The following is a 27,834-nucleotide window of genomic DNA, read 5'->3' on the forward strand; positions in this document are numbered from 1 at the left end:
ATATATTTTCTGGTCTTGAAAATAGTTTTGGTCACTTCCCCATGTATATTTGAAAACTAGTATTCACTTTTGTAGCCTTAGTACGTCGTGTCTACATGCATACATAGGTATTTTAGTATTTTCCCCGGTATTTTAATATTGGGTATAATTAATATGTAAATAAGTATTTATTCAATTTAGTATATATTTTAATGCTGGATATTTATTTATTTAATTACTCTAGCCATACTATGTTCTGTTGAGATATAGGAAATAGAGGGAACAAGAGAATGTGTTTTTTTAACCTGTATTTTTGTTTTCTTTTTCAGAAAAATTATTGTCTCTTCTACCAGAGTATGTTGTTCCATATACAATTCATCTCTTGGCACATGACCCAGATTATGTCAAAGTACAGGATATTGAACAACTCAAAGATGTTAAAGAGTAAAGTCATTCTTTTTCCATTTTCATATTGAAAAATTTCACCTTACTTTTGGTAATGGAATCTTGGTTATAATTAGCTTTGAGGCTTGTTCCCCTTAGATTTTCTTTTTTTTTTTTTTTTCTCTTACCATTTCTCTATATTTTATTTCTGATAACTTCCCGTAACTCACTTTATTATAATTCTCTTATTGTTCTGTTTCTTTACCAGTCTGGCATTTCTTTTTTCTTGAATAAGTTCATTAACATCTTTTCATCCCAGTTCTTATTTCCTACTTTATTCTGAAACAGGATAGATTTTCTCATGAGGTGATTTAGTACTGTCCTTCACTTACTACTCATTTTCTATCTTTCTGTTTTGTTTTGTTTTGTTTTGGGGCCACACCCTGTGGTTCTCAGGGGTTACTCCTGGCTCTGCATTCAGAAATTTCTCCTGGCAGGCTCAGGGGACCATATGGGATGCCAGGGATCAAACCCAGGTCCTGACAGGACTTAGGAATAATGAAGATTGATAATGAAGTCTTTAAATTAGCTTAAGACCATGGCTATTATTCTGTTATAATAAAGGCTGGCTTTACAGTTTTGAACAAACCCTTAAGTTAATATTTTAAATATTAATATTTGAAAAGGAAAATAGATCTTGATTTTTTTTTTTTTTTTTTTTTGCCACTCCCAGTGGTGCGTAAGCATTAACTCTGGCTTTGAACTCAGGAATTACTCCTGGAGTGATTGGTGAACCATATAAGACGGCTAGGGATTGTACCCAGTCAGCTGTGTAAAGGGCAAGGGCTTGTATAGTACTATTTCTTTGGCACCATTCAGCTCTCATTTTTTTAATTCTTTGATATATTTTAGAAACATTTGAGATGTTTCAGAATAAAATTAAATTACAGATACCTTCTTAGGATTAGGAAAGAAGGTGAAAACTTTTTTTGCCATACTTTTCAGTTTTTTTGTTTAAATGAATTTTGAATAAGAATGGTTATAACTAATGAAAAATTTTAGTTAATTTTCTTAGAAAACATTGGTCTTGAAGACCAAAATATTATTTGGAATTTGCCATATAATTCTGAAAATTTCCAGTGCAATAGTAAGTAATCTCAATTTTGTCATCAATCCACTCCAGAATTTACCCTATACTGAGCTACTTAAAGAGTCTTATTTTCCCTTCGAATATGACACCTTCATACTGCTCTTTTTTTTAAGCTTAAACCAAACCTTTATTTCAAAAAACTAAAGTCAACTCATTCCAGCAGGAGTGGGACATTCAAGGAGCACACCATATTGCTCTTTTTTTTCTTCCATTGCTTTTCTTCTCTGCTATAACTCTGTTCCTTAAAGTCTTTGTCATATAAAGACAGGGTCCTCATGGGCATTTGTTGAATCAAGTTTCGTGTAACCAACTTTAAAATTGAGCTGTAGAAAATAACTTGATTTTTCTTTTTTTTTCTTTTTTTAGCAAATACAATATGTGCTGCACTTGTCAATCATGAGTTTTTCCTTTCTGATTTACTGATGAAAATTTTCTGACTTACTTAGAAAGATTTGTTATATCTTGAAGATTTTTGGTTATAGCTATAGTCACTCTTCACTTTATCTTTTGTCTAGTAATTCCTTTGGGTAGTCTTCAATATCTGTCATATCTAGGGATTAAGTATACACTTTCTACATCCCCTTCTCTTGAAGGCACACATTTGGTTGCAGTGCATCTGCACTGTGTTGTGGTGCTCTTGGGTTATGTATGCACTTAACTGCTGTCCTTGGCTACCTACTCACCAGGGGTCATTCCCATTTTTGTTGCTAAGTTTAGTCTTTGGCTGTAGTGCATGTACATTTTAGATGCATTGCTTGTACATATTTAATCGTCAAAGATCATGCTCTGTTACGCTGTAGGAGGTGCGAAACAAACATGCTGGATGGATCACATTGATCCAGCCCAGGGATTGAATTTGCAAGCACTTTTATTGCTGAGGTATTCCTAAGTTTCTTTGTGATAGTATTTGTATTATAAGTTATTTCTCTATGTATAGAGTGTGTGTGTGTGTGTGTGTGTGTGTGTGTGTGTGTGTGTGTGTGTGTGTGTGTGTGTGTGTGTGTGTGTGTGTGTGTGTGTGGCCATACCCTATGATGTACAGGGACTACTCCTGGCTTTATGCTCATATATCATTTCTGGTAGTGTTTAGTGAACTTTATGGGATGACATGGATTGAACAAGGGGTGACTCTATGCAAGGGCTTTACAGCTTCATAAATATTTTCCTTCCTAGATTTAATTATATTTCTATATTTTAAAGTATTTCATTTATAACTAGCTATTTCTTTTTCCTCTTGGTTTTAGATGCCTTTGGTTTGTTTTAGAAATATTAATGGCAAAAAATGAAAATAACAGCCATGCATTTATCAGAAAGATGGTGGAAAATATTAAGCAAACAAAGGATGCCCAAGGACCAGATGATGCAAAAATGAATGAAGTATGTAATTCTTTATAAATAATTGATTCCATTTCTATTTAAGCATTTTGAGTGTTGATTATGTTATTACTATAAAAAGCATAAGTCATTTCTTTTAGTACAGAATCATGAAAATTTTTTTATCCTTAAACAAAATGATAATTAGGCATTTAAACTTATAATACTATAAAAAGGACATACTGATGGATACCAGTTTAAGGAACTAATTATGTTTCTAATATTATTGCAGAAACTGTACACTGTGTGTGATGTAGCCATGAACATCATCATGTCAAAGAGCACCACTTACAGCTTAGAATCTCCTAAAGATCCAGTGCTACCAGCTCGTTTTTTCACTCAACCTGATAAGGTAATTATTTTAGAATTTGTGTACATCGACATAAAATATATTCTTAGTATTACATTATGCCATAATGATTATGGGAAGACATAGAAGGATCTTTGCCAAGAGTTGACCCATATGAATGTCATGAAAAGGTAGCCATTAGTTTTAAAAATGTGAAGAAGGGCCCGGAGAGATAGCACAGCGGCATTTGCCTTGCAGGCATTCGATCCAGGACCAAAGGTGGTTGGTTCGAATCCCGGTGTCCCATATGGTCCCCCGTGCCTGCCAGGAGCTATTTCTGAGCAGACAGCCAGGAGTAACCCCTGAGCACCACCAAGTGTGGCCCCCCCCCCCCAAAAAAAAGTGAAGAAAACAAAATGGCCAAACTGAAGTATGCAAGATTGAAAGATTAGTTATCTAGAATGGTGATTCTCTGCTGAAGGTATAAAAATTTTGTAAGACTCTGACCTAGAGTTGGTGTTCAGAATTTTATACTAGTCTAAGAACTCAGGGAAAAATATAATCAGACATATAGGTCTTTGAGTTAATGATCACTCTTCTGAAAGGAAAATACAGGTAAGTAAATTTGTGTGCATGTATAAGGTACACTAAAGCAAAAGCTATTATTATGTTCGATTGACTTCAAATCGCCTCTGAAATAGTATTTCAGTACTCACTGACTCCATCTTTTTCCTTTGTTTATAGAATTTCAGTAACACCAAAAATTATTTGCCTCCAGAAATGAAGTCATTTTTCACTCCTGGAAAAGTATGTTTTGAAAATTCTTGTAGTTTTATGTAGTTGTTTATTTAACTTTGATATATTTTTATTTGTTTAAAATTTTCTCAAAGAAAATAAAATTAATGGATATCTTTATACTAAGTCTGTAAGAAATCTTATTTAAGAAATCTTATTTTTTAGAATCAAACTGAGAAATGTTACTTGCTTTTTTAGCTTATAATAAAATCATAGTCCTTATAATAGAGACCTTGATTATTAAATATTTTGCCCTATTATAACATTGTGATTATGTGATTAAAATATCAAAAGTAAGACATGTCGTTTTTAAATAGCAAGTTCCTAATAACCTGTTTTTATTATTGCTTTTACATTCCACTTTATTACCATTTTTTATGTAAGCCCTTTCCTCTATTAATGAAGAGGTTTAACTGATATTGTTTAATTGTTTTGTGCCAGTGACAATTTATAATCATTTTATTTAAGGATAGGCACATTTTTCATGTTTTATACACATATGCCTTGACAAAGATGCTAGTTCTTTACATGTAAGCTTCTCTTTAGCTTTAATCAGATAGAAATAGAGATGCCTTTTTCTTTTCAGCCCAAAGCAACCAATGTCCTAGGAGCTGTTAATAAGCCACTTTCATCAGCAGGCAAACAGTCTCAAACAAAATCGTCACGAATGGAAACTGTAAGCAATGCAAGTAGCAGCTCAAACCCAAGCTCTCCTGGGAGAATAAAAGGGAGGTAAGTACCTAAGAAATACCATATTTTGAGCTAGAGAGATAAAACAGAGGACAAGATCCTTGTTAGTGCAGCTAGGCACTCCCTTTTATCCCTATTGGGCTAATCTGACTAGTTTCCATACTAAATGCCTAGTATTCATTTATAAAACTGTTAAATTATGATTCATCTTTGAAATGAAATACATAGTTTAAAATGTGAGGTATGATTTATTTTAAAATAAAAAATGTGGTACTAATAGAAGAGTTTTACAATACATTATTGAGCGAAATAACAAAGAACAGAATAGTGTTAAAGTATCTTTGAGTTTTAAAAAGATTTATATTCTCATTTGCTTATGTATAGAAAAATTTTGGAGGACTACACACCATCTTTACCAGTGTATTTGATAATCTAGTATGGAAATAATAAGATACTATTTGGTTTGGATTTCTGTTCATTGTGTACATATATAAATATTTGTTTAAAAAATGTGTCTTGAGGAGTTGGAGTAATATCACAGTTTGGTAGGGCATTTATTTTGCACGTGACCAACCTGCGTTCAATCCCCGGCATCCCATATGGTCCCCCAAGCCTGCCAGCATCATTTTCTGAGCATAGAGCCAGGCGTAACCCTTGAGAACCACCAGGTGTGCCCCCCCTAAACAAACAAACATATCTTGGGAGCTGGAGTGATTATACAGCAGGTAAGGGGCACTTGCTTGCACGCAGCGAACCCAGTTTTGATCTCAAGCATGGTTGGGTCCTGAATACAGAGCCATGAGTAACTCTTGAGCATCACCAGGTGTGATCCCCAAGTAACCCCTCCCAGTGTATTTCCAATGGTGCTCTAAAGGTGATTCTATTTTCATTTTAGGAAGGAAAAGAAGAAAAATAACTTGAAGAAGTTTCTCTGATCTTAGCATAGGACTTAGTGTATTATTTGTTAGAAAAATCTTAGCAGGTCTGAACAGTCACTGTGTATTAATTTTGCTGTTATTATATGAAAGACTATGCTGATTTTTGCATGGTTGATAACCAGTCAGTAGGAACATTCTAAAATATGTTAGTTAATTTTATTGTATTGAATAAATTGTTAAATGATTTATAGCAGTATAGAAATATAAGACAAGCCACACTGGTAGCTTTTATTTGTTCTAGCTGTCTGTATTAAGGCATATTAGTGACTGACACCTAAGTGTTTTTTATTTTAGTTATTTTTATTTTATAAGTGTTAATTTGTTTTTGGTTTTCTTTGCCACATGGGCTCTGTTCAGGGGTCATTCCCGGATCTGCATTAAAGGGCTGGGGATAGAAAGCTATTAGCAACTTAAAGGAAATATTTGGCAGTCAGTTGGATATGGGAATCTAGAGAATGCAGAGTAGCTTTGTGTAGCCAGAAATTAAAATCTAGATTCACTAATATATGTAAAGAATTTTTGAAATCATTTAGGATAAGCATATCTAGGACAGAAGGCTGTGTCTTTATATTCAGCACATGAAGTCTTGTGGTGCTATGAATTCATTTTTGAGTACCTACTCTATTTTAGGTGTGATCCAAACTTGGTCTACTGACAGTTTAATGTTGACAAAAGATTCATGCTTATATTCTTACAGGGAAGGTAGCAGATAATAAACATAATATCTTTAGTATTACAAGGTGTTAAATACCAGAGAGAAGAAAATGTGGTCTATAGGAGTTATGGGGGAGAAGCAGGAAATAGTGAGGATAGTGTGATAGATCATTTTACTTGCTAACAATGAAAATCTTAATTTGCCTTATTTTCCCATTGCAGAATTAAATTTGTTTTAAAACAGTATAAGGAAAACATTAAATTTGTAATTTGTTTATTTTGGTGTCATACCCTGCTAGGCCTGAGGGTTACTCCCGGTATGGTGCTTAAGAGCAACTATCCAGTCCAGTGCTGCTGGGAACATGCTGAAGATTGAACCAGGGGTATCCACAGGCAAAGTATATGGTCTAGACCAGGGGTCTCAAACTCGCGACCCGTGGCCGTTTGTGGCCCTCCGTACCACATTTTGTGGCCCGCAGCCGGCCTTCAGATATCTCAGTATTCGCAATTATTCACAATAAAATTGCATTAGTAAGAAAAAAATTGTATTAAACATTCGCATACCCCGAGTAGTTCGGGGAATGCAAATGTTTAATGCGAATTTTTGCGATTTTTTTTTTTTTTTACTAATGTGATTTTTTTATTGCGAATATTTGGTAAGCAAATAATTGCGAATACTTTGCACCTAGCGCAGATGTCATTTCCGCTGCTCCTGCCCACAGTTCCTTGCATTATCGGAGGCCTAAGGGAGAGAAGTGTATTACAGAATTAGATTTTGTCATACCTTCATCATGACTTCATCAAAACCTGCAGTGTAGAGAAAGATTAATGACGAGCACATACAATTTCAGGAAAAGTGGGAGACGCAATATTTCTTTGTTGAGCACAGGGGCATCCTCACATGTCTTATTTGCTCAGAGAAAGTTGCAGTGTACAAGGAATACAACTTGAAACACAATTATTCAACTAAACATGCTGAGGAATGTGCAAAATATCAAGGAAATGAGAGAGCCAAGCGGGTTGCCAGTCTTAAAGCATGTCTAATGAGGCAACAAGATTTCTTCAAGAAAGCAACCAAAGAGAATGTTGCATCAGTCAAAGCTAGTTACATGGTTAGTGAGATGATTGCTAAGGCAGGGAAACCATTCACAGAAGGAGAGTTTGTTAAAAAAAGAAAGAAAAATGCATGTTACAGGCTGCAAGTATTATATGTCCGGAAAAGAAAGGTCAATTTAGCAAAATAAGCCTTTATGCCAACACTGTGGCAGAGTGCATTTCTGACATGTCAAGTGACATTTATCATCAATTGTGTGAGAAAGCCAAATGTTTTGATGCATACTCAGTTGCTCTTAACGAGGGCACAGATATAACAGACACTGTGCAGCTCACAATTTATGTCCGTGGTGTTGATTGCAATTTTGAATTGACAGAGGAGCTACTCACAATAATTCCAATGCATAGCCAGACCACCGCTAATGAGATATTTTGGCATCTGTATGATGCCACTGAGAATGCAGGTTTGCCATGGAAGAGATTTGTTGGAATAAAAACCGATGGAGCGCCATTGATGACAGGGAGGAAAAATGAACTAGTGGCACTTGTTCAAAAAAAACTTGAAGAGGAGGATGTAGAGAAGGCCATTGCTCTTCACTGCATTATCCATCAGAGACCTTTTTCAGTAAATGCCTGCCGTGTGACAATGTGATGTCTGTTGTTGTGAAATGCATCAACCAAATCGAATCCAGGGGCTGAAAGCACAGGAGATTCTGTGCTTTTTTAGAGGAAATGGAGTCAGAATATGGAGATGTGCTCTATTTTACATATGAGATATGTTGGCTTAGCAGGGGAAATGTCCTGAAAAATTTTTTTGAGTTGAGAGAAGTAAAAGCCTTCATGGAGAAGGATGGGAATGCTGTTTCTGAGTTGAGTGATCACAAATGGCTCATGGACTTAGCTTTTCTTGTTGACATCACACATAAGCTGAATGTACTAAACAAGATGTTACAAGGCCTGGGGTAGCTTACCAGTGCTGCCTATGACAACGTGAGAGCATTCTCCACAAAACTTGTGTTCTGGAAATCCCAGCTCTCTCAAACCTTTGCCATTTTCCAGCATGCAAGGAATTTGTGGATGCAGGCATACCATTTAGTGGTGAGATATATGTTGATGCTATTTTTAAGCTAGAGAAGGAATTTGATCACAGATTTCAAAAAGCACAGAGCCACTTTCCAAATTTTTGTGGACCCCTTTTCCTTTGATATGCAAGATGCCCCTCCTGTGCTTCAAATGGAGCTCATTGACCTGCAATGCAACTCTGATCTCAAAGCCAAATTCAGGAAGATTAGTGAAAAAGCAGACATGCATGGGCAATTTTTGAGAGAATTGCCCCCCAGCTTCCCTGAGCTTTCCTGAATGTTCAAGCGCACCATGTGCCTTTTTGGGAGCACATATTTGTGTGAAAAGTTATTTTCCACATTGAACTTTAATAAGTCAAAGTACAGGTCTAGACTTAATGATGATCATCTATCTTCAAGCCATACTGAGGGTCTCAACTGCTTCCTCTCTAAAGCCAAATGTGGTTCACATTTGTGAGAAGTGCTGTCAAGTCTGTGGCAGCAACGAATAGGCAAAAGATGCCATGTTCAGAAGAACTGTTCATGATCTTCACTCAATGTTCTATTCATGTTCAGAAGAAATAATTAAAACTGTTAATAATGACGTTTGAGGACTTTTTTTGTGTGTGAAATTCCTTATGCGGCCGTGCCTCATTCTGACTTTGCCTCCTGCAGCCCCCAGGTAAATTGAGTTTGAGACCCTTGGTCTAGACATTTCTTTGCCCTGTCCCTTATTTTTAAGTTAAATGTGCTTTGTCATTACTTATTGAGTTGTTTCTAAATATAGTATAAGAAAACTGACTTTAAAAAGATGATTTGCAGTTCTAGCTCATAAGTTTGAAGAGTATAGTATGGAACCAAAAAAGCTTTTAAGATTATTTGTAGTGACAATTATAAATATCTGTATTAAAAGGCTTGATAGTTCTGAAATGGATCATAGTGAAAATGAAGATTACACAATGTCTTCACCTTTGCCTGGGAAGAAAAATGACAAGAGAGGAGACGACTCTGATCTTGTAAGGGTGAGATATTTGGTTTGATTTTATAATGATTTCAATAATTTTACTGTATAAATAATTCTTACTGAGACTTGCTCAAATATGACATTTTATTTTTTTTAATTTTTTATAGTTTTAATCACAAATTTGAATTTATACCTTGCACCATATAATTGAAGTATATTGAAATTTTATTTCTCTTCCAGGTCTAGGTTTTTTGTTTGTTTGCCAAACCCAGTATTTCTCTGATTCTGCCCTTAGGGATTACTTCTGCCAGGCTCATATGGGATGCTTGGAATCAAACCCGGGTTGGCTGAGTGCATGGCAAACACTATTGTGCTATCTCTCTGGCCTTAGTTCTAGATTTGCTTATGCTTCTCTTGTCTTTTCTCATTTTTCCTTTTCATTTAGTTTTTAATTTTATTTAATTAAGATTAAAAAAAATAAGGACCTCAATTTACAGCGTTACTGATAGTTGAGTTCTAGGTATATATTTCAAACACCAATCCCACCACCAGTGTCAACTCTAATCACTAGTGCTCGTATTGTGTTCTATCCCCCTCAACCAATCTGCTTATACAAGAGACACTTTATATACATATATATTTTTTATTTTTATAAATTTTTGCACTGCAGTTTACAGTATAATTGCAGGTAGGATTTCAAACATAATACTTTATTACCTTTCAGCATCACCTCCTCTTGGTTAAATGCCTTTTTCTTCTGTAGGTATCCCCCCTCCTCCCATCCTCTATTCTTACCCAAGGAACTTGTTTTCTACTGAATACTGGTTCACAGGGTCTTTGGTTTTTTTTTTTTTTTTTTTTTTAAACTTTTTTGTTTTTGTTTTTTGGGCCACACCCGTTTGATGCTCAGGGGTTACTCCTGGCTATGTGCTCAGAAATCACCCCTGGCTTGGGGGGACCAGATGGGACGCCGGGGGATCGAACCGCGGTCCGTTCCTTGTCTAGCGCTTGTAAGGCAGACACCTTACCTCTAGCGCCACCTTCCCGGCCCCAGGGTCTTTGTTTTCATTGTTTTCATTGGTTATTCATTAGTCCACTATTATGTTTCTTTATTCTTCATATTAGATTGATCATTCAAACTACTACAAAGCAGTATTAATTAAAACACCATGGTACTAGAATAAAGACAGACCCTTAGATCAATGGAATGGAGTAGAATATTCTGAAACAGACCATCAGGTATATGATTAGTTCATCTTCAATAAAAGATCAATAAACATTTGAAGTGGAGCATGGAAAACTGCTTCAACAGATGGTGTTGGTAAAAACTAATCAGCAAAATACAAAAGCTCAGACTTCTAACACCAGGCACCAAAGTCAAATAAAAATAAGTTAAAGACCTTGATATATCACCTATCAAGTCAAAATGGACTTATAAAAACCTTGATATCAGACCTAATCCATAAGGCACATAGAGAAAAAATAGGCAGAATTCCCATGACACTGAAGTTAAAGGCACCTTCAAGGTTGTTATTTAAGTTACATTTAGTTTAGTTCTTATTAAATTAATTTAAACTTGTTTTATTATAAACTATTATTTAAATTTTTCAGAATGCTTGGTTAATTTGGGAAGACACGTGAAAATATCAATAAAGTTTTTATTGTTTGTATATTTAACAAAAATAATCAGTTGGAACACTGAATCTAGCATGAAAGCTGAAAAAAGATTTTGCTTGTGAAAAAAAGTATAATTTGATCATAATAATCTATAAGAAATATAAGATAGTTAATTAGATTGGTCTGAATATATCTTTAAAAATGTAGGGAAACCTTTCGAGGAATAAGGAAAATTTAGAGAAAAGATGTCATACCTGCATGAAAGAAATGGCACTTTTTTCAATCATGTCTTTTTTTTTTTTTTGGTGGTGTCTGTGTCATACTCGGCAGTGCTCAGGGGTTACTCCTGGCTCTACACTCAGAAATTGCTCCTGGCAGGCTCGGGGGACCATATGGGATGCCGGGATTAAAACCAACGGTCTCCTGCATGCAAGGCAAATGCTCTACCTCTACTACTGTTTGCGCCACCACTGAGTATAAAATAAAAGAAACTTGAAATGTAAATATATGGGGTATGAGGAAGTAGGAAAATTTTTTTGAACTTCATCTTACAACCCATTTTTTAAACAAGATAAAACCAATTTGTCATCTTGATTTGGATTTCCCTAATGATAAGTGATGCTGAGCATTTTTTTCTTGTGCCTATTGGTCATCTGCTGGTCTCCTCATAGGGGTGTCTATTAATTTCCTCTCATTTTTTGATGAAGTTTTTCTTTTTGTTTGTTTTTGGTTTTTTTTGGGGGGGGGGTCACATGCGCCAGCGCTCGGGTTTCTCCTGGTTCTCTCTGCTCAGAAATCACTCCTAGCAAACTCAGGGGACCTTATGGAGTGTCAGGATTCGAACCACGGTCCTTCTGCATGCAAGGCAAATGCCTTACCTCCCGGCTATCTCTCTGGCCCCTGATGAGGTTTTTCAGATTTTTGGGGATGTTAATCTCCCCATGGCCACTTGGGGAGATTTATAAATACTGTCTCAATTTCCTTGCTTGTGATTGACCTATTTAGGCTATTTTCTTTTCATTAAGTTTTGGGAGATTATGTTTCTGGAAATCTGTCCATTTCTTTTAGGTTTTCTAGCTTAACAGAATAAAGTTATTCATAGTAAACTCTCATGGCATCTTGTATCTTTGGGGTTTCATTGTAATTTTCTCACTTTCATTTCTTACATGATTTGCTTATGGGTTTGGGCCACATTTGGTGGTGCTCAGGAGTTATCCAGGCTCTATGCTCAGAAATTACTCCTGGATGGCTTGGGGGGCATGTGGATTGCTGGAACTGAACCCCAGGTCAACTGCATGAAAAGCAAATTACCTATTCCCTCTGCTATTGCTCTGACCCCGATCTGATTTTTTTTTTTTTTTGCTCCTGCCCTGACAATATTATTTTCCTTTTTGAGTCTTCCTTGGTTATCTATCTTGTTTATTCTTTTGATACAACGAATCAATGAATTGTTGTATTGTTTTTTTGGTTTCTATATTGGGTTAGAGTGATAGCTCAGTAGCATGTTTGCCTTGCACGAGACAACCTGGTTCTTACTCAAGATATCCCATATTGCTGCAAGCGGCTTCTGTCTTGCAGCGCTAGTGGGATTTCGGTGAATCCGCTTCAGGGAGAGTGAGTTGCCTAGGACGGCATATGGAAAAATATTGAAAAATTGATGGCCACACACAGAGCATGTAGGGTCAACATATCTCTTGGCAAGAGTGCAACAAGTTTATTTTCCAAACGGGTTTTTATAAGGGTAAGCCAGTCACAGGTGCAGAGAAGAGTGTTTACAATAACAAGGCCAAGTTAAATGCAAAAGAAAAGGTAACACTCAGGGCAGCTTTTAACTACCATCCTCAAATGCAAAACAAGGGTTAGGAGGAAGTAAGAAATATCTAGAAACTTGATCTTCCTGAGCTGGGCTCTATTGTTTTTGGGGTCAAGTAAAGGAAGGAGCTGAATCCCCTAAAATGTGTTTTCCTATTTTCTGAGCAGAATCAATAGCCCAGGGTCTGCTTTCTGGCTTCGCCCTTGATAACCAGAAAGTTCAGATCCAAGGACATATTTGAAAAAGAAAAAACATTGTCTTTCTCTTATAGCTTCTAAATATTATCCAGAAAAAGGGGTTCTCTTCGTAATCTTTGCTGGAATTTCTGAGCCAAATTTTTTGATAGAAGGCCACAATTTTGCCTGAGATTTACAAAGGAGAGATAGCCAAATAATGATCGAAAATGTAATGTCAAGCATCTCTACGGAAATTCCTCAACCATCCACGCAGGGGAAAAAAGGCATCCACAGCAGGCCTTTTGAGGAACCCCGTGGGGGTTATTTCAGTTCTCCCCACCAGGAAAATCTGAGGATACATCTAGTGGGCTGAGCTCCCCTAAAAGTTAGTATGCCCTGGCACCATATGGTCCCCCAACCCTGCCAGGAACAATTTCTGAGTGTAGAACCAGGAGTAAACCCTGAGTACCACTGGCTATGGCTCAAAAACCTTCGTTTCTGTATTGTTGATTTCTATCTTGTTTTTTATTGTTTCTTTTTCTCTACTAGTGTTTCAGCTCCTTTGTTGTTGGTTTACTAGATATTTTAGATATGCCTTTAGATTCTTGATCTTTTTCTTCTTTCTTTATGTAGGCCATTATCTCTTGAGTTTCCCCCCAATTACCACTTTTGTTGTGTCTTTTAGATTTTGGTAACTTGCTTCTTCATTATCATTAGTTTCAGAGATTCTCTTTATTTCTTCCTTGATTTTCTCTTTGATCCAGCTGTTATTAAATACATCATGTTGTTCAGTCTCCTGGTGTTAGAGTTTCTCTACATCTTCTTTTATAATTAGCCTTCATCTCTGATGTTGTGGTCTGATAGGAAGCTTTGCATGATTTTTGCATTTGTTAATTTTTGTAACTAGACTTAGGTCTTAAAATGTGATCTGCTCCGGAGAATGTTCCATATGCACTAGAGAACAAGTATTCAGCTTTTTTGAGGATGTAAGGCCCGGTATAAATCCATTAGTTCCCACTCTTCTAGTTTGTCATTTAGGACTCTTAAGTTCTTACTGATAATCTTCTTAGTGGATCTGTCCAGTAGTGAGAATGACATGTTGAAATCTCCCATTACTCATGTTTCCATTCATGTACTTCTCTAGGTTTGTGAGCAAAAGCCTGATAAACTGTGCTCACCCAACTTTTGGTAAGAACTGAATTTTTCACTAAGATGCACTTAACCATTAGATGCACCTAGTTTATAGATGCTCTCCTCCCCTGCACTCAGGCTTCAAGTCCAGGCAGCATTCGCTCCATAAGATACATTGGGGAGGGGGGAGATAGAGCGAAAAATATGGTACATGATGATTAAAGTTAGTACTTCTTGGTCTATTATTTCCCTGATCAATAAATAGTGCCTGTCTACCTTCTTGAGGGTGATTCCTTGTCTCTAATTACTTGAGGTGGAATACAATTTTGTCTGATATAGGTATGGCTGTTCCAGCTCTTTTTTTCTTTTCCAGTGGCTTGAGTAATTGTTTTCCATTCTTTTACTCTGAGCCTGTCTATCCTGAAATTTTTTTTGTTTTGTTTTATTTTGTTTTTTGGCTCACACCCGACGGTGTTCAGGGGTTACTCCTAGCTATCTACTCAGAAATAGCTCCTGGCAGGCACTGGGGACCATATGGAACACCGGAATTCGAACCAACCACCTTAGTTTCTGGATCTGCTGCTTGCAAGGCAAACACCACTGTGCTATCTCTGGTCCCATATCCTTAGATTTTTTTTTTATATTTTATTTAAACACCTTGATTACATACATGATTGTATTTGGGTTTCAGTCATGTAAAGAACACCACCCATGACCAGTGCAACATTCCCCTCACCAGTGTCCCAAATCTTCCTCCTCCCCACCCAACCCCCACCTGTACTCTAGACAGGCTTTTAGACAGGCTTACTATTGCCCTCATATTAGAATAGTTCACAATGTAGTTATTTCTCTAACTAAACTCATCCTTGTTTGTGGTGAGCTTCATGAGGTGAGCTGTAACTTCCAGCCATTCTCTCTTTTGTGTCTGAAAATTATTATTGCAAGAATGAATGTCTTTCATTTTTCTGAAAACCCATAGATGAGTGAGACCATTCTGCGTTTTTTTTTTCCTCTCTCTGGCTTATTTCACTCAGCATAATAGATTCCATGTACATTCATGTATAGGAAAATTTCATGACTTCATCTTTCCTGACAGCTGCATAATATTCCATTGTGTATATGTACCACAGTTTCTTTAGCCATTGGTCTATTGAAGGACATCTTGCTTATTTCCAGAATCTTGCTATGGTAAATAGTGCTGCAATGAATATAGGTGTAAGGAAGAGATTTTTATATTGTATTTTTGTGACCCTAGGGTATATTCCTAGGAGTGGTATAGCTGGATCATATGGGAGCTCTATTTCCAGTTTTTGGAGGCATCTCCATATCACTTTCCATAGAGGTTGATCTAGACGGCATTCCCACCAGCAATGCATAAGAGTTCCTTTCTCTCCACATCCCTGCCAACACTGTTTGTTCTCATTCTTTGTGATGTGTGCCAATCTCTGGGGTGTGAGGTGGTACCTCATAGTTGTTTTGATTTGCATCTCCCTGATGATTAGTGATGTGGAGCATTTTTTCATGTGTCTTTTGGCCATTTGTATTTCTTTGTCAAAGTGTCTGTTCATTTCTTCTCCCCATTTTTTGATGGGATTAGATGTTTTCTTCTTGTAAATTTCTGTCAGTGCCTTGTATATTTTGGAGATTAGCTCCTTGTCATATGGGTATTGGGTGAATAGTTCCTGCCACTCAGTGGGGGGCTCTTGTATCCGGGGCGCTATTTTCCTTTGAGGTGCAGAAGCTTCTCAGCTTTATATATTCCCATCTGTTAATCTCTGCTTTCACTTGCTTGGAGAGTGCAATTTTCTCCTTGAAGATGCCTGTAGTCTCAATGTCCTGGAGTGTTTTGCCTACGTGTTGTTCTATATATCTTATGGTTTCGGGTGTGATATCGAGGTCTTTCATCCATTTGGATTTTACCTTCGTACATGATGTTAGCTGGGGGTCTAACTTCAATTTTTTGCAAGTGGCTAGCCAATTGTGCCAACACCACTTGCTGAAGAGGCTTTCTTTGCTCCATTTAGGATTTCTTGCTCCTTTATCAAAAATTAGGTGATTGTATGTCTGGGGAACATTCTCTGAGTATTCAAGTCTATTCCACTGATCTGAGGGCCTGTCTTTATTCCAATACCATGCTGTTTTGATAACTATGGCTTTGTAGTAAAGTTTAAAGTTGGGGAAAGTAATTCCTCCCATATTCTTTTTCCCAATGATTGCTTTAGCTATTCTAGGGTGTTTATTCCAAATGAATTCCAAAAGTGCCTGATCCACTTCTTTGAAGAATGTCGTGGGTATCTTTAGAGGGATCACATTAAATCTGTACAGTGCTTTGGGGAGTATTGCCATTTTGATGATGTTAATCGTGCCAATCCATTAGAGTATGTGTTTCCATTTCCACGTGTCCTCTCTTATTTCTTGGAGCAGAGTTTTATAGTTTTCTTTGTATAGGTCCTTCACATTTTTAGTCAAGTTGATTCCAAGATATTTGAGTTTGTGTGGCACTGTTATGAATGGGGTTGTTTTCTTAATGTCCATTTCTTCCTTATTACTATTGGTGTATAGAAAAGCCATTGATTTTTGTGTGTTAATTTTGTAGCCTGCCACATTGCTATATGAGTCTATTATTTCTAGAAGCTTTTTCGTAGAGACTTTAGGGTTTTCTAGGTAGAGTATCATGTCATCTGCAAACAGTGAGAGCTTGACTTCTTCTTTTTCTATCTGGATTCCCTTGATATCTTTTTCTTGCCTAATCGCTATAGCGAGTACTTCCAGTGCTGTGTTGAATAGGAGTGGTGAGAGAGGACAGCCTTGTCTTGTGCCAGAATTTAGAGGGAAGGCTCATAGTTTTTTTTTCCATTGAGGATAATATTTGACACTGGCTTGTGGTAGATGACCTTAACTAGATTGAGAAAGGTTTCTTTCATTCCCATCTTGCTGAGAATTTTGATTAAGAATGCGTGTTGGACCTTATCAAATGCTTTCTCTGCATCTATTGATATGATCATGTGATTTTTATTTTTCTTGTTGTTGATGTTGTGCATTATGTTGATAGATTTACGGATGTTAAACCATCCTTGCATTCCTGGGATGAAACCTACTTGATCTTAGTGGATGATCTTCTTAGTGAGGCATTGAATCTTATTTGCCAGGATTTTGTTGAGGATCTTTGCATCTGCATTCATCAGCGATATTAGTCTGTAATTTTCTTTTTTCGTCTGGTTTAGGTATCAAGGTGATGTTGGCTTCATAAAAGCTATTTGGAATGCAATCAATGAAATAAATGCTTCGCCTAGAATACTGTACCCAGCAAAGCTCACTTTCAGGTTTTGTCACTATCTTTCACCACTGCTTTCTGGCCTTGAATATTTCTGGTGACAGGCCTGCTGTACATCTCAAGGATGTTCCCTTGAATGTAATTTCCCTTTTTGATCTTGCTGCTTTCAGATATCTGTCTCTATCTGTGGGATTTGTCGTTGTGACTAGGATGTGTCTTGGGGTATTTTTTTTCTGGGATCTCTTTTTGTTGGTACTCTTCGGGCATGCAGAATTTGATTGCATATATTCTTTAGCTCTGGAAGTTTCTCTTTAGTGCTGTTCTTGACCATTGATTCTTCCTGGAAATTTTCTTCCTGGGTCTCTGGGACTTCAATGATTCTGAAGTTGTTTCTGTTGAGCTTATCATAGACTTCCATTTTCATCTGTTCCCATTATTTGATTAATTTTTCCATTGTCTGTTCATTTGCTTTAACTTTTTTTTCCATTCTCTCCCGCTGTATGGAGTTGTTATTTATCTCATCCTCCACAGCACCAATTCTATTCTCAGCTTCTGTTAGCCTGTTGGAGAGCGTATCCATTTTGCCATTCAATTCGTCTACTGAGTTTTTCAGGCCTGTTATTTGACCTGTTATTTCAGTTTGGAGTTTTGTGATTTCTGTCTTCATATTTTATTGCTTCTTATTAGTGTTTTGTTCAACTCAATCCATGGTTTGTTTGTTTTTTTTGAGTTCTTTGAGCATCTTTCATATTTCTTGTCTAAACTCCTTATCTGAGAGACTGATTAGTTGGTTGGCCATTTTCTGGTCATCAGAATTGTCATCTTCATTCTCTATATCTGATGCTGGCCTGTGTTGTTTCCCCATTGTCACACTTGTATTGTGTGTTTTTCTACATGTTGTGGTGTTATTCATTGGCTAAATGATGTGTGCGGCCAGGCTCCTCTGGCTCTGCCCTTTCTGGGTGGGTCGACTTACCTCCAAGGAAGGTGAGCCCTCCGTGGATGAAGCCTCACAGAGATCAAATCTTAGGTGTAAGCACGCAGCAGAGAAGAGTCTGGAGAGAGATGCTGGGTTTCAGTGATCCTCCTCAGTTCTTAGTGTGATTGTTTTTCTTTCTTCTTGTTGCACACAGCCACTTAGCGAAGCGGAGCTCTTCTGGAGCCTCTGGGAGAGTGAATTTTTTGGGCCCTTTTTGGCCCACTCCCAAGAGGTGTAGGAGACAGGACAGGAGACAAACACACACACAGGCAGCACTCACATTTTCTCACAGTCGGGCCCCACTGGGCTGGCGTATATCTTGAGATTTTTAATGTGCGTCTTATATGCAGCAAATTGATGGGTTTTGTTTCCTGATCTAGTAACTCTTTACTCTGTGCTTTTTAACATACTGTGTAGGGTTTTTGCTTCTACAATTGGTTATTTAGTTTATATAAGTGACCTTTTAGTAGTTAATTTAATCATTTTGGTTATTGTGAAAGTTAACAGTTCTTTTTTGTCTGAGAATATTTTTATCCCTCCATTCCATATAAATGAAAGAGATTCTGGGTGGTGAACTCTAGGTTGAAAACTGCTCTCATTGAATAATGCATTTCACTTTTATTTTTGCCATACATGGCAGTGTTCAGGGATTTTTCTTGACTCTGTACTCAGGAGATGCTAGGGGTGCTCTGGGGGACTATACGGAAAGGTAGGGTTAACCTGGGTCAGCTGTGTACCAGGCAGGATCCTTGCTCATTGTACTATTTGACTTCTGCACTCTTTTCTAGCCTCTACCATTTAATATGGCAGATTTGGTAAACTTCTCAAAGCTTTCATTAAAAAAAAAAAAAAATCCATATTGGTTCTCCATGCACTACCAGGAGTGCCCACTGAACTCAAAGCATTCTCTAAGCATGTCCAGAAACTAAAACCAAAAAAAAGAAAACAAACTAAAAACCCTGTTTAAAGCACTAGGACTTTTTAATAAATATAAATAGGATCAAGGATATAATGCCAAAAACATAATTAGCCAATATATAGACAGGAAATCCTAATGACCAAACATAAAAAATTGGAGCATCAAATGACCTAGTTTTCTTTTACTGATATTTTTAAGAGTATAAGTTGATAAGCAGTTTGGAAATAAACATGCATTAGGTTCATGTATATATTTGCGTGTATTAATAGCATGACTGAAATAGATAATTATTTGTTTATTCAAAATTTGTATAATAACGGGCCTGGAGAGATAGCACAGTGGCGTTTGCCTTGCAAGCAGCTGATCCAGGACCAAAGGTGGTTGGTTCGAATCGAATGTCCCATATGGTCCCCCGTGCCTGCCAGGAGCTATTTCTGAGCAGACAGCCAGTAGTAACCCCTGAGCACCGCCGGATGTGGCCCAAAAAAAAATTGTATAATAACAATTTTTTTGTTTTAAATTGTGATTCTCATTTCTAGTCTGAATTGGACAAGCCTAGAAGCCGTAAAAAAACAACTGTCACAGATTCAGAAGAAAAATTAGGTATGGATGATCTGTCTAAGCTGGTACAGGAACAGAAGCCTAAAGGTAGTCAGCGTGGACGGAAGAGAGGTCATACAACTTCGGAATCAGATGAACAGCAATGGCCTGAGGAAAAAAGACTCAAAGAAGACATATTAGAAAATGAGGATGAACAGAATAGTCCACCCAAAAAAGGTAAAAGAGGTCGACCACCAAAACCTCTTGGTGGTGGCACACCAAAAGAAGAATCAACAATAAAAACATCTAAGAAAGGAAACAGGAAAAAACCCAGTCCTTCAACAGCAGAAGAGGAGGAGGAGGAAGAAAGACCTAGTGGAAACACAGATCAGAAGTCAAAAAGTAAACAGCATCGAACTTCGAGGAGAGCTCAGCAGAGGTAAATGTTTATAACTCTAAACTGTGTGCTTAGTTACAACATTATAAGTCATAATTTGATGCTATCCACATTTGGGTCTTCCCCAAAGCAGAGCAGAATCTCCTGAAACTAGTGCAGTTGAATCCATACAATCCCCACTACAGAAAGGACGAGGAAGACCATCAAAAACGCCATCACCATCACAACCAAAAAAAAATGTGTAAGTTGTAAATAATATTAAATTTCAAGCCAATTTTAAATTACTTTGAAAAAGTTCATAAAATTTTAAATATACATAGGGCTATATTTTAGTTCATGTATTTAAGCTCCAATACACTAGGAGAGGTAAAATTTAATGAACTTTCCTATGTTTATTATATTTACTATATCCCTATGATTAATATACCAGTTAATGTTCTGGTAACATTAATTTAGGAAAATCTTATGTAAATAAGTACAAGACAGCTTTTTATTGATTATATGGACTTCATGGTTCCTAAAAAGATAATCACAGTATATTAGCTAAGTTTTTTATTTGTTACACACTACATTCTTCATCTTTCACCTCAGCTATTTTAACTTAAAAGCAAACTTACATTTTAACTTGTAATATTATGTAAGAATAACAGGTATAATTTTCTAAAATTAACCATCTATAGAAATTCACATTATTGATCATAGGTTTAGATCTTGGGTTTTACACATCTTTACATAGAATTTTGAGTGGTTATGCAAGCATATTTAAAGAACTAAAATAGCAAACCTGTGTTCAAAATTAGTAATGTGACAGGAGCATGGAAGTTGTAATTTGCAGACTTGGAATTATTTTTCTTCTCAGTTTCATTTATGTGCATATAGAATGATACATCTATTTGGGTTCTAAAAGCACATTTCCATTAGAAATTCTGCAAGTCTTCAGAGTACTCTTACTAAGTATATAATTACATCAGTGGCTTGACTTTTCAGAGTTGCTAGGACACCCTGGTTAAGTATTTATAGTCATTGGACTCGAGAGTTAGCTCAGTACGCTGAGTGCATGCAGGAAGTCAAGATTTGATTTCTTATCACTACATGGACACTAAACACTGCTGGTGTGACCCTAAGAACAACTGGGAGTGATCCCTAGCACCACTAGGCATAGCCTCTTAACAAAATAAAATAGTGATCTTAGAAGTTTTTCTGTTTCTATGTATTCCACAAGAAGAAAATTTGCCAATACTTCATGATGCCCTTACATTTAGTTTTTCTTTCTGGTAAAAAGTAAAGGTAAGTACATTTTTTAAACAGCTTCATAAATGTGTTTGTATTTCAAACAAGGAAAATCACTTTTAAAAAATAATTTCACTATATCTTAAGGAGATAATATGGGAGCTTTTGGATTCATCACTTTGTTTAGAATTAAATTATTATCATGTTACCTTCTGAAATGACCCTGGTTCTCACAACAGTGTTCTAAACCAAATAGTTCTTTAAAAAAGAAATCACTACAGAAAGATTATATGTCAGTAGTTTACCTTCCTCTTATTGGGAATCTCCTTTTTAAATTTTGCTTGTGTTCTGACCTCATTGAAATTGAAAAAGAAAAATGATATTTTTCCCCATATAATTTCTGTGTTTAGTTTGAAGAACTGAATAAAAGAATTATTTGATCACAGATTAGATATTGCATCATATTTTGGATAGCTTGTAGAATTGATAATCTTTATTCCTCATTAAATATCATTGGATATTGGATATACTTTGATTAAATACAGTATTATATATTTTGATTACTTTCATGTTTTCAAGGAGTATTGCATGCTAGAAAGTATAGGCTGTAAGGCATGTGGTCATTAAATATATATTAATGTGGAATTAGAAATCATGGCATGTTCTGTGTAAGGAAAAAAATCAGAGTTTTAAGAGAATGTAATGGGAGAGTTGGGAATCAGAGCAGCCTTTTCTTTGGAAAATAATGCATTAATTCCTTGAGGATTTTAGGAATTAGAAAAGGTTCTGAAATAGGAAAAATCATGGCAAATTCTGAGCTGAAATAGTCAGAATTTGCTGGACTGTTTTGGGGAATTAGGTAGGGTAAAGACATAAAAGTTGATAGATAAGGTCTGACTAAGACATATACTATGTTCAGGAGATTTAAAAATTATTCTAAATATAAGAAATAATATGATTTTATAATTACTTTTTAAAACAAAATACTACTCTGTAAAGAAATGAGGCAGATGGGACTGGGTTAGAAGAATGTAGTAGCAGTGCAGGTAGATTAAAGTTACTATCGGATTTGTGCTTTCCTTATAATTGGATCTGCAGGACCAGATGAAGAGGGATACGTTATTAAAAGACTCCAGATTTGCTTTGAGCAGTTCAATTAATGTACATGTCTTTTACTGATTTAAGAAAGATAGAAGCAAGAGCAGATTTGGTGTTATGTTTTTTAAATTATTTGGAGGCGGGGTTGGGTCACACCCAGCTGCGTTCAGGGGTTACTTCCGACTCTGTGTTCTGAAATCACCCCTGGCAGACTTGGGGGACCATGTGGGATGCTGGGAATCAAACCACCATTCGTTCTGGGTTGGCTGCATGACAACTGTTTTTCAAATTCTTTGTTAGTCATTTTAGTCACTTTTCCTTCTTACTTATTAGGTAAGTAACACTGTGTGTAAGAGTCTAAGATTAAACTCTGCTTTAGGGTTCAGAATATTAAAAAGTATTGTCATTAATTAATGATAATGATAATTTGTGAAATATCTAAAACTCTCCATCTAATGAGGTAATATGCTTTATAAAGATCAAAATATTCATTTATTTTATGTGTATTTTTTTCTAGCCGTGTTGGACGCTCCAAACAAGCAGCCACTAAAGAAAATGATTCAAGTGAAGAAGTAGATGTATTTCAAGGTGGCTCTCCTATCAATGATGATATTCCACAGGAAGAAACAGAAGAGGAGGAAGTTTCTGCAGTTAATGTATGTATTTATTAGTTTCTTGTATGATATAGTATAGAATATAGAAATAAAGTGGATGAATACTTGGTCAGATGTATTTAGCAATTACTGATATGTAACATTTTCTTAATATTTGTTTATTTTTTCATTAGTGAGGTTAAAGAAGAAAAAAATTTTTCATGAAAACCTGAAACGTGAAATTATGACTGTGTAATTTAATAGAGATGTGGTTAAAACTGAACATGAGGGACCATGTGATGTGTGGCTCAGTTGTAGAGCACTTGCCTAGCTCTTGAGTTCAAGCCCTAACCTGCAAATAATAGAACTGAACATAGTGAACAAATAGCAGTATATTGATAATTCAAACATTTAAGTTGTAACTTGACTTTAGAATACTAGTATAAATAGACTATTGAATAGACTATTACAACATTTTTGAGTTTCACAGTAGAAACTAGAAGTTAGTCAAAGATGCAGAATAAAAATAATATCTAAAACATTAGCTTTTGGATAAACTTTGTAAATGATAAACTTCTTTATAAAAAGTAGAAATGACACTATGTAAGATACTCTTTTTTTAAAAATAACGTGACAGCTCATTTTAGATATGTCTGAGATATTTTTCTTTGGAAGAAATATAATTTATAACATGTTTTAGTAAGATTTTGTATTAATGGTGTCATAGGATAAACAGCTATCTCTGTTTGATAAACTTAAATTCTTTAATCAATTTTTACAGTTGATCTTTTGCCCTCTGCTTTAGTCCAGTTCAATTACTTCTCTCCATACCAGGGCTTACTATGTTCATGATCATATAACTATGATCATTAAGATCATGGAAAACATAAAATGCAGATAAAAATTTTAGCTAAATTGCTAATAAAATGATATACTGTACATTGATTAAAACTCTTGTTACATTCCTCTTAATTATGATAAGTTTTGAAGTAGCAATTTTATTAGCGATTTCCAGAAAATGCTAATTCTAAATTGCTAATTATATATATATTTGATATTGTTAGTATATAACTCAAAATTTTCCCATGGACATATGTGATCCTTTGTAGTTTTTGAATAGCAGATGTATCCTTTTACTACAGAAACAAAGTAAAGATCTTTGCTATCTTAAATATAATTGTAATAATAGTAATAAATGATAATTGTTAATAATAGTTTTGGGACATCTGGTGGTGCTCTGGCTCTGCTCAAGGCTCATTACTGGCAGTGCCTGTGGACCATATGTAGGTTAGGAGATCTAACTGGGCTTGCTGCATGTATAGCAGATAAATGCCTTAATTCCTCTGCATTCTTTCTCTCGTGTTTTGTTTTGTTTTTAAACCCCCCCCCCCCGCTTTTGTTGTTGTTGTTGTTGTTGTTGTTGTTGCTATTCTGGGAAAGGTTCTTTGATGCCAAGACAGAAACTTAAAAAAAGGAAAACATTTTAAGGGAAAATAAAATCATGAACAACTAAAAACAGTTCCAAAATAATTATTAAGCTCTCTGATAACTGTGCCCCATTTTAATTAAATGTCTGGTGACTTTTCTTTCAAGGTACGGCGGAGAAGTTCTAAAAGAGAAAGGCGATGAACAAGTATAATTTATAGCTTTCCACATGAAAGCTTTGCAAAAAAAAATAATTTTTTTGTCGAGCTTGTGGCTGACTATACAGCTTTTGATGCACAGACTGGGACTCATGAAGGTGGACAGTTGGACTTTACCTTGATGGCCTCATTCATGTGTTGTGGTCACACGATTTAGCCACGCGCATTGGTGATAACATTGACTAGAGTCTTGTGAAGGTTGTAATGTGCTATGGCTATTTAGACATGAACTAAAGAAATGTGTAAATATATATTTTCTTTTTTCAAATGTTTTTGACTTCTAAAGTGCTTGTATAGCTTTTATCTGCGGCTTTAAACTGACAGTACCCAGCTGTTATTGGATCTATTGATTTGAAGAATTTGTTAGGATAGATCTTAAGCAGTGAACTGTCAGTGTTTGTATTTGTATTCTCTGCAATTTTACTGTGAAAAAAATTTCAACAAATGGTGTCATTTTCTTGATGTTGCTATTTGTTGGAGAGTTAAATGGTCTCTTTCCCTTGTGTATCTTACCTTAGTGTTTACTCCTGGGCACCCTTAATTTTCAGAGGTGCTAAATTGTCTGCCATTATACCGGAAGAAGGCCTCTGGTGAAGGACTCCATGCAAATTGTGAAATAGTCCTGAAGTTGTTTAATTTACAGCTCAGTATTGTTCCTGGAATTTTCTGGTCTTCCATGATACTGAAAATTTTAAGGAGAGAAATTTTAAATATTTTAATTTTAAAGAGTGTGTTATAAAATAATGTACTGAATTCTTTATCCCAACTTATCGTACCTTTTCAATTTTTATTAATCTACTGTATCAATAAAATTCTGTAATTTGAATTAGATTTTAATAGTCTAGAATGTTATTGTGTATAGATATTTCTGTTGAACATTATGTTCAGAAAATGCAAATTATTACACTATAATATAAAATCTGATATATACACATTAGAAAAGTTGCAGTTCTCCATAACAGTGTAAAATTAATCAGAAAGAAAAAAAATTTTATTGATGCAGTTTGTCTTTATAAAGCTGTTCTTGAAAGCAAGTGTTTTGTATTTTATAGTGAGTTGCATGTTTATGAAAAAAGAAGTGCTGAAATGGGATGTGCTCTTTTCTGTATATTCTTATTTAGCCATAGTATATGATAGATTGCCCCATAACATAGTTTTTCATCAAGAGTTTATTATTGTACTTTATTTTGGAGCCAAAAAATTGTTTGGGGGAGAGAAGCAGGGCGGGAGTGATATAATCAATTACATGAACTACTGTAGTTATTCCATTTTATGAATATTCCAAACTATGAATAGAATTTCACTTCGTTCAGATAAAGAAAAGTGGAAATTTATTTGGGTTTAGACCAAGCGCCCCCTCTGCTTTATTATAATCTTCAAAACCTAGCAACAAATTACTTATGGCAGTATTCTTTGTACCATTTCTTAAACTGTATTTTGAACGAAAACATAGAATACTACTTAATGTTCACTTAAATTTACTTTACTATTTCAGGTGCTCTTTTATTCCCCCCTCATTAAGTTTTAACATCAGATAAGAAAATCATTCTAACTTATTAAAATTATTGCTTTGAATAATGGAACATTTTCATATAATACATCCTATGTTTAAGGTATATTTCCAAGATTGGTTATAATAGATGGGGGGATATAATAAAGAAACTACTATTTTGGAAAAGGACATTTTACTATTTTCTAGTGTATATCACAGTTGATTATTTTTCGTTTAAAGATTCCTTCATGTTTACAAAACAGCCTTTTACTTTTTAAAAAATGTTTTGAGCTGTGTCTTAATCTCTCAGTGTTTATCTAGTCTCATTGACAACCTTATTGACATCAGTGGTTATGGGAGGCTGCTATATATCAAGACAGCTACGTTGGACCAGGATATTGGTTTTTAAACTTTTCATTAGCTCATTTCTCCCAAACACACTAATTCTATGTCAACAGTACAAAGGCATGTTTTTAAATCTATAAAATAAAGAATAAGGGAAAGCTTTGTATTTTTGTCATTGACTAAATTGCACCAGAAATGTTTATGAAAGTATATCTTTAAGGCCATTTTATAAAACAACAAAATGATTGTGGAGGGTTTTTATTTGCATGATCATAACCAAATTTTATTGCACATTAGCCCTGTACATTAGTTCACAAAAACTTGTTCATTGTAGTTTTGTTTGATGCCAGCAAGTCTGGGATTTTACAGCTTGTCTATTCACTTTGGAGATTATGGTGTAAAATTTTTTTCGTAGAAAAATAGGTATAGTAATAATCAACGTTTTGATGTCCTAAGTCTATCTTGGGGGATTTTCTTGTTATTATGTTTAAACTTAACATTTCATGTACTAACATTGAGAGAGCCACATACTTGACAATAAAATTAAGTATGTATACAACATTAATTGCTAGCAGTGATTAGCAAACTTCAGTGATAACGTTCATTTTGAAAATGTGTACTGTATAAAATTAAGAAAATATTGAACTCACTGTATCAAGCTCCATTATGAAAACCTTATGATTATTCAGTGAGGTTATCTTGTTGCACTATGTAGCAAATCTGTTTTATCTACATTATAATGAAATTTCTTGCTGCAGTGCAACGGGAAACTTTTTCAGTGATCTCCACTGTATATGTAAATTAAAAATGTGGCTGTAAAATTTGTTTCAGGTATTAAAGGTTAAATTACTTTCTGTATCTTCTTATTACAAGTTGGAAGTTTCATTTTTAAGATTTCCTTTTGCCCATTTAAAGAATGTCAGGAATTTAAGAATTTGTTTAACTTAGGCATATCTCCCTTACCAGTATTATGTCACCACAGTGAACAATTGGTACTTAAGTAGATAACCAATTTTCATACACATTTTTTGATTTTCTGTGAAATTAAACATAAAAGCTAATATAATGGTTTATATGATTCAGTATAAATGTAATATGTTTACTAAATGTTCTAAGATTTTTAGTTTTAGAATCTTTGTTTCATAGAAGAGAGATTTATTTTCTATACTTTTTGTTTACACTTAACATAGAATCTTATCTGACAGATTTATAAGTACTCTTTAGATAAAGAATTACATAGCTAGAGAAAATAAATG

At 35.3% G+C, this 27,834-nt stretch overlaps 1 protein-coding gene across 3 annotated transcripts in view; it reads left to right on the forward strand.

Annotated features, from left to right (window-relative positions):
• PDS5B (PDS5 cohesin associated factor B) overlaps nucleotides 1–27,627 on the forward strand; it is a 194,594-nt gene extending 166,967 nt beyond the window's left edge. The window contains exons 26-35 of one of the 3 annotated variants that reach the window (XM_049778744.1): nucleotides 309–423; nucleotides 2,758–2,890; nucleotides 3,120–3,239; nucleotides 3,921–3,983; nucleotides 4,558–4,703; nucleotides 9,281–9,389; nucleotides 19,780–20,219; nucleotides 20,311–20,418; nucleotides 23,023–23,161; nucleotides 24,692–27,627. In XM_049778744.1, the coding sequence (XP_049634701.1) occupies nucleotides 309–423; nucleotides 2,758–2,890; nucleotides 3,120–3,239; nucleotides 3,921–3,983; nucleotides 4,558–4,703; nucleotides 9,281–9,389; nucleotides 19,780–20,219; nucleotides 20,311–20,418; nucleotides 23,023–23,161; nucleotides 24,692–24,727 (1,409 nt within the window). In that variant the 3' untranslated portion in view covers nucleotides 24,728–27,627. The remainder of the gene's footprint in view (nucleotides 1–308; nucleotides 424–2,757; nucleotides 2,891–3,119; nucleotides 3,240–3,920; nucleotides 3,984–4,557; nucleotides 4,704–9,280; nucleotides 9,390–19,779; nucleotides 20,220–20,310; nucleotides 20,419–23,022; nucleotides 23,162–24,691) is intronic. The other 2 variants (XM_049778745.1, XM_049778746.1) reach the window with 2 other exon arrangements.
• Nucleotides 27,628–27,834: the final 207 nt, after the last annotated feature.

The sequence above is a fragment of the Suncus etruscus genome, chromosome 8 (genome assembly GCF_024139225.1).
Source record: "Suncus etruscus isolate mSunEtr1 chromosome 8, mSunEtr1.pri.cur, whole genome shotgun sequence".
Classification (NCBI taxonomy): Eukaryota; Metazoa; Chordata; class Mammalia; order Eulipotyphla; family Soricidae; genus Suncus; species Suncus etruscus.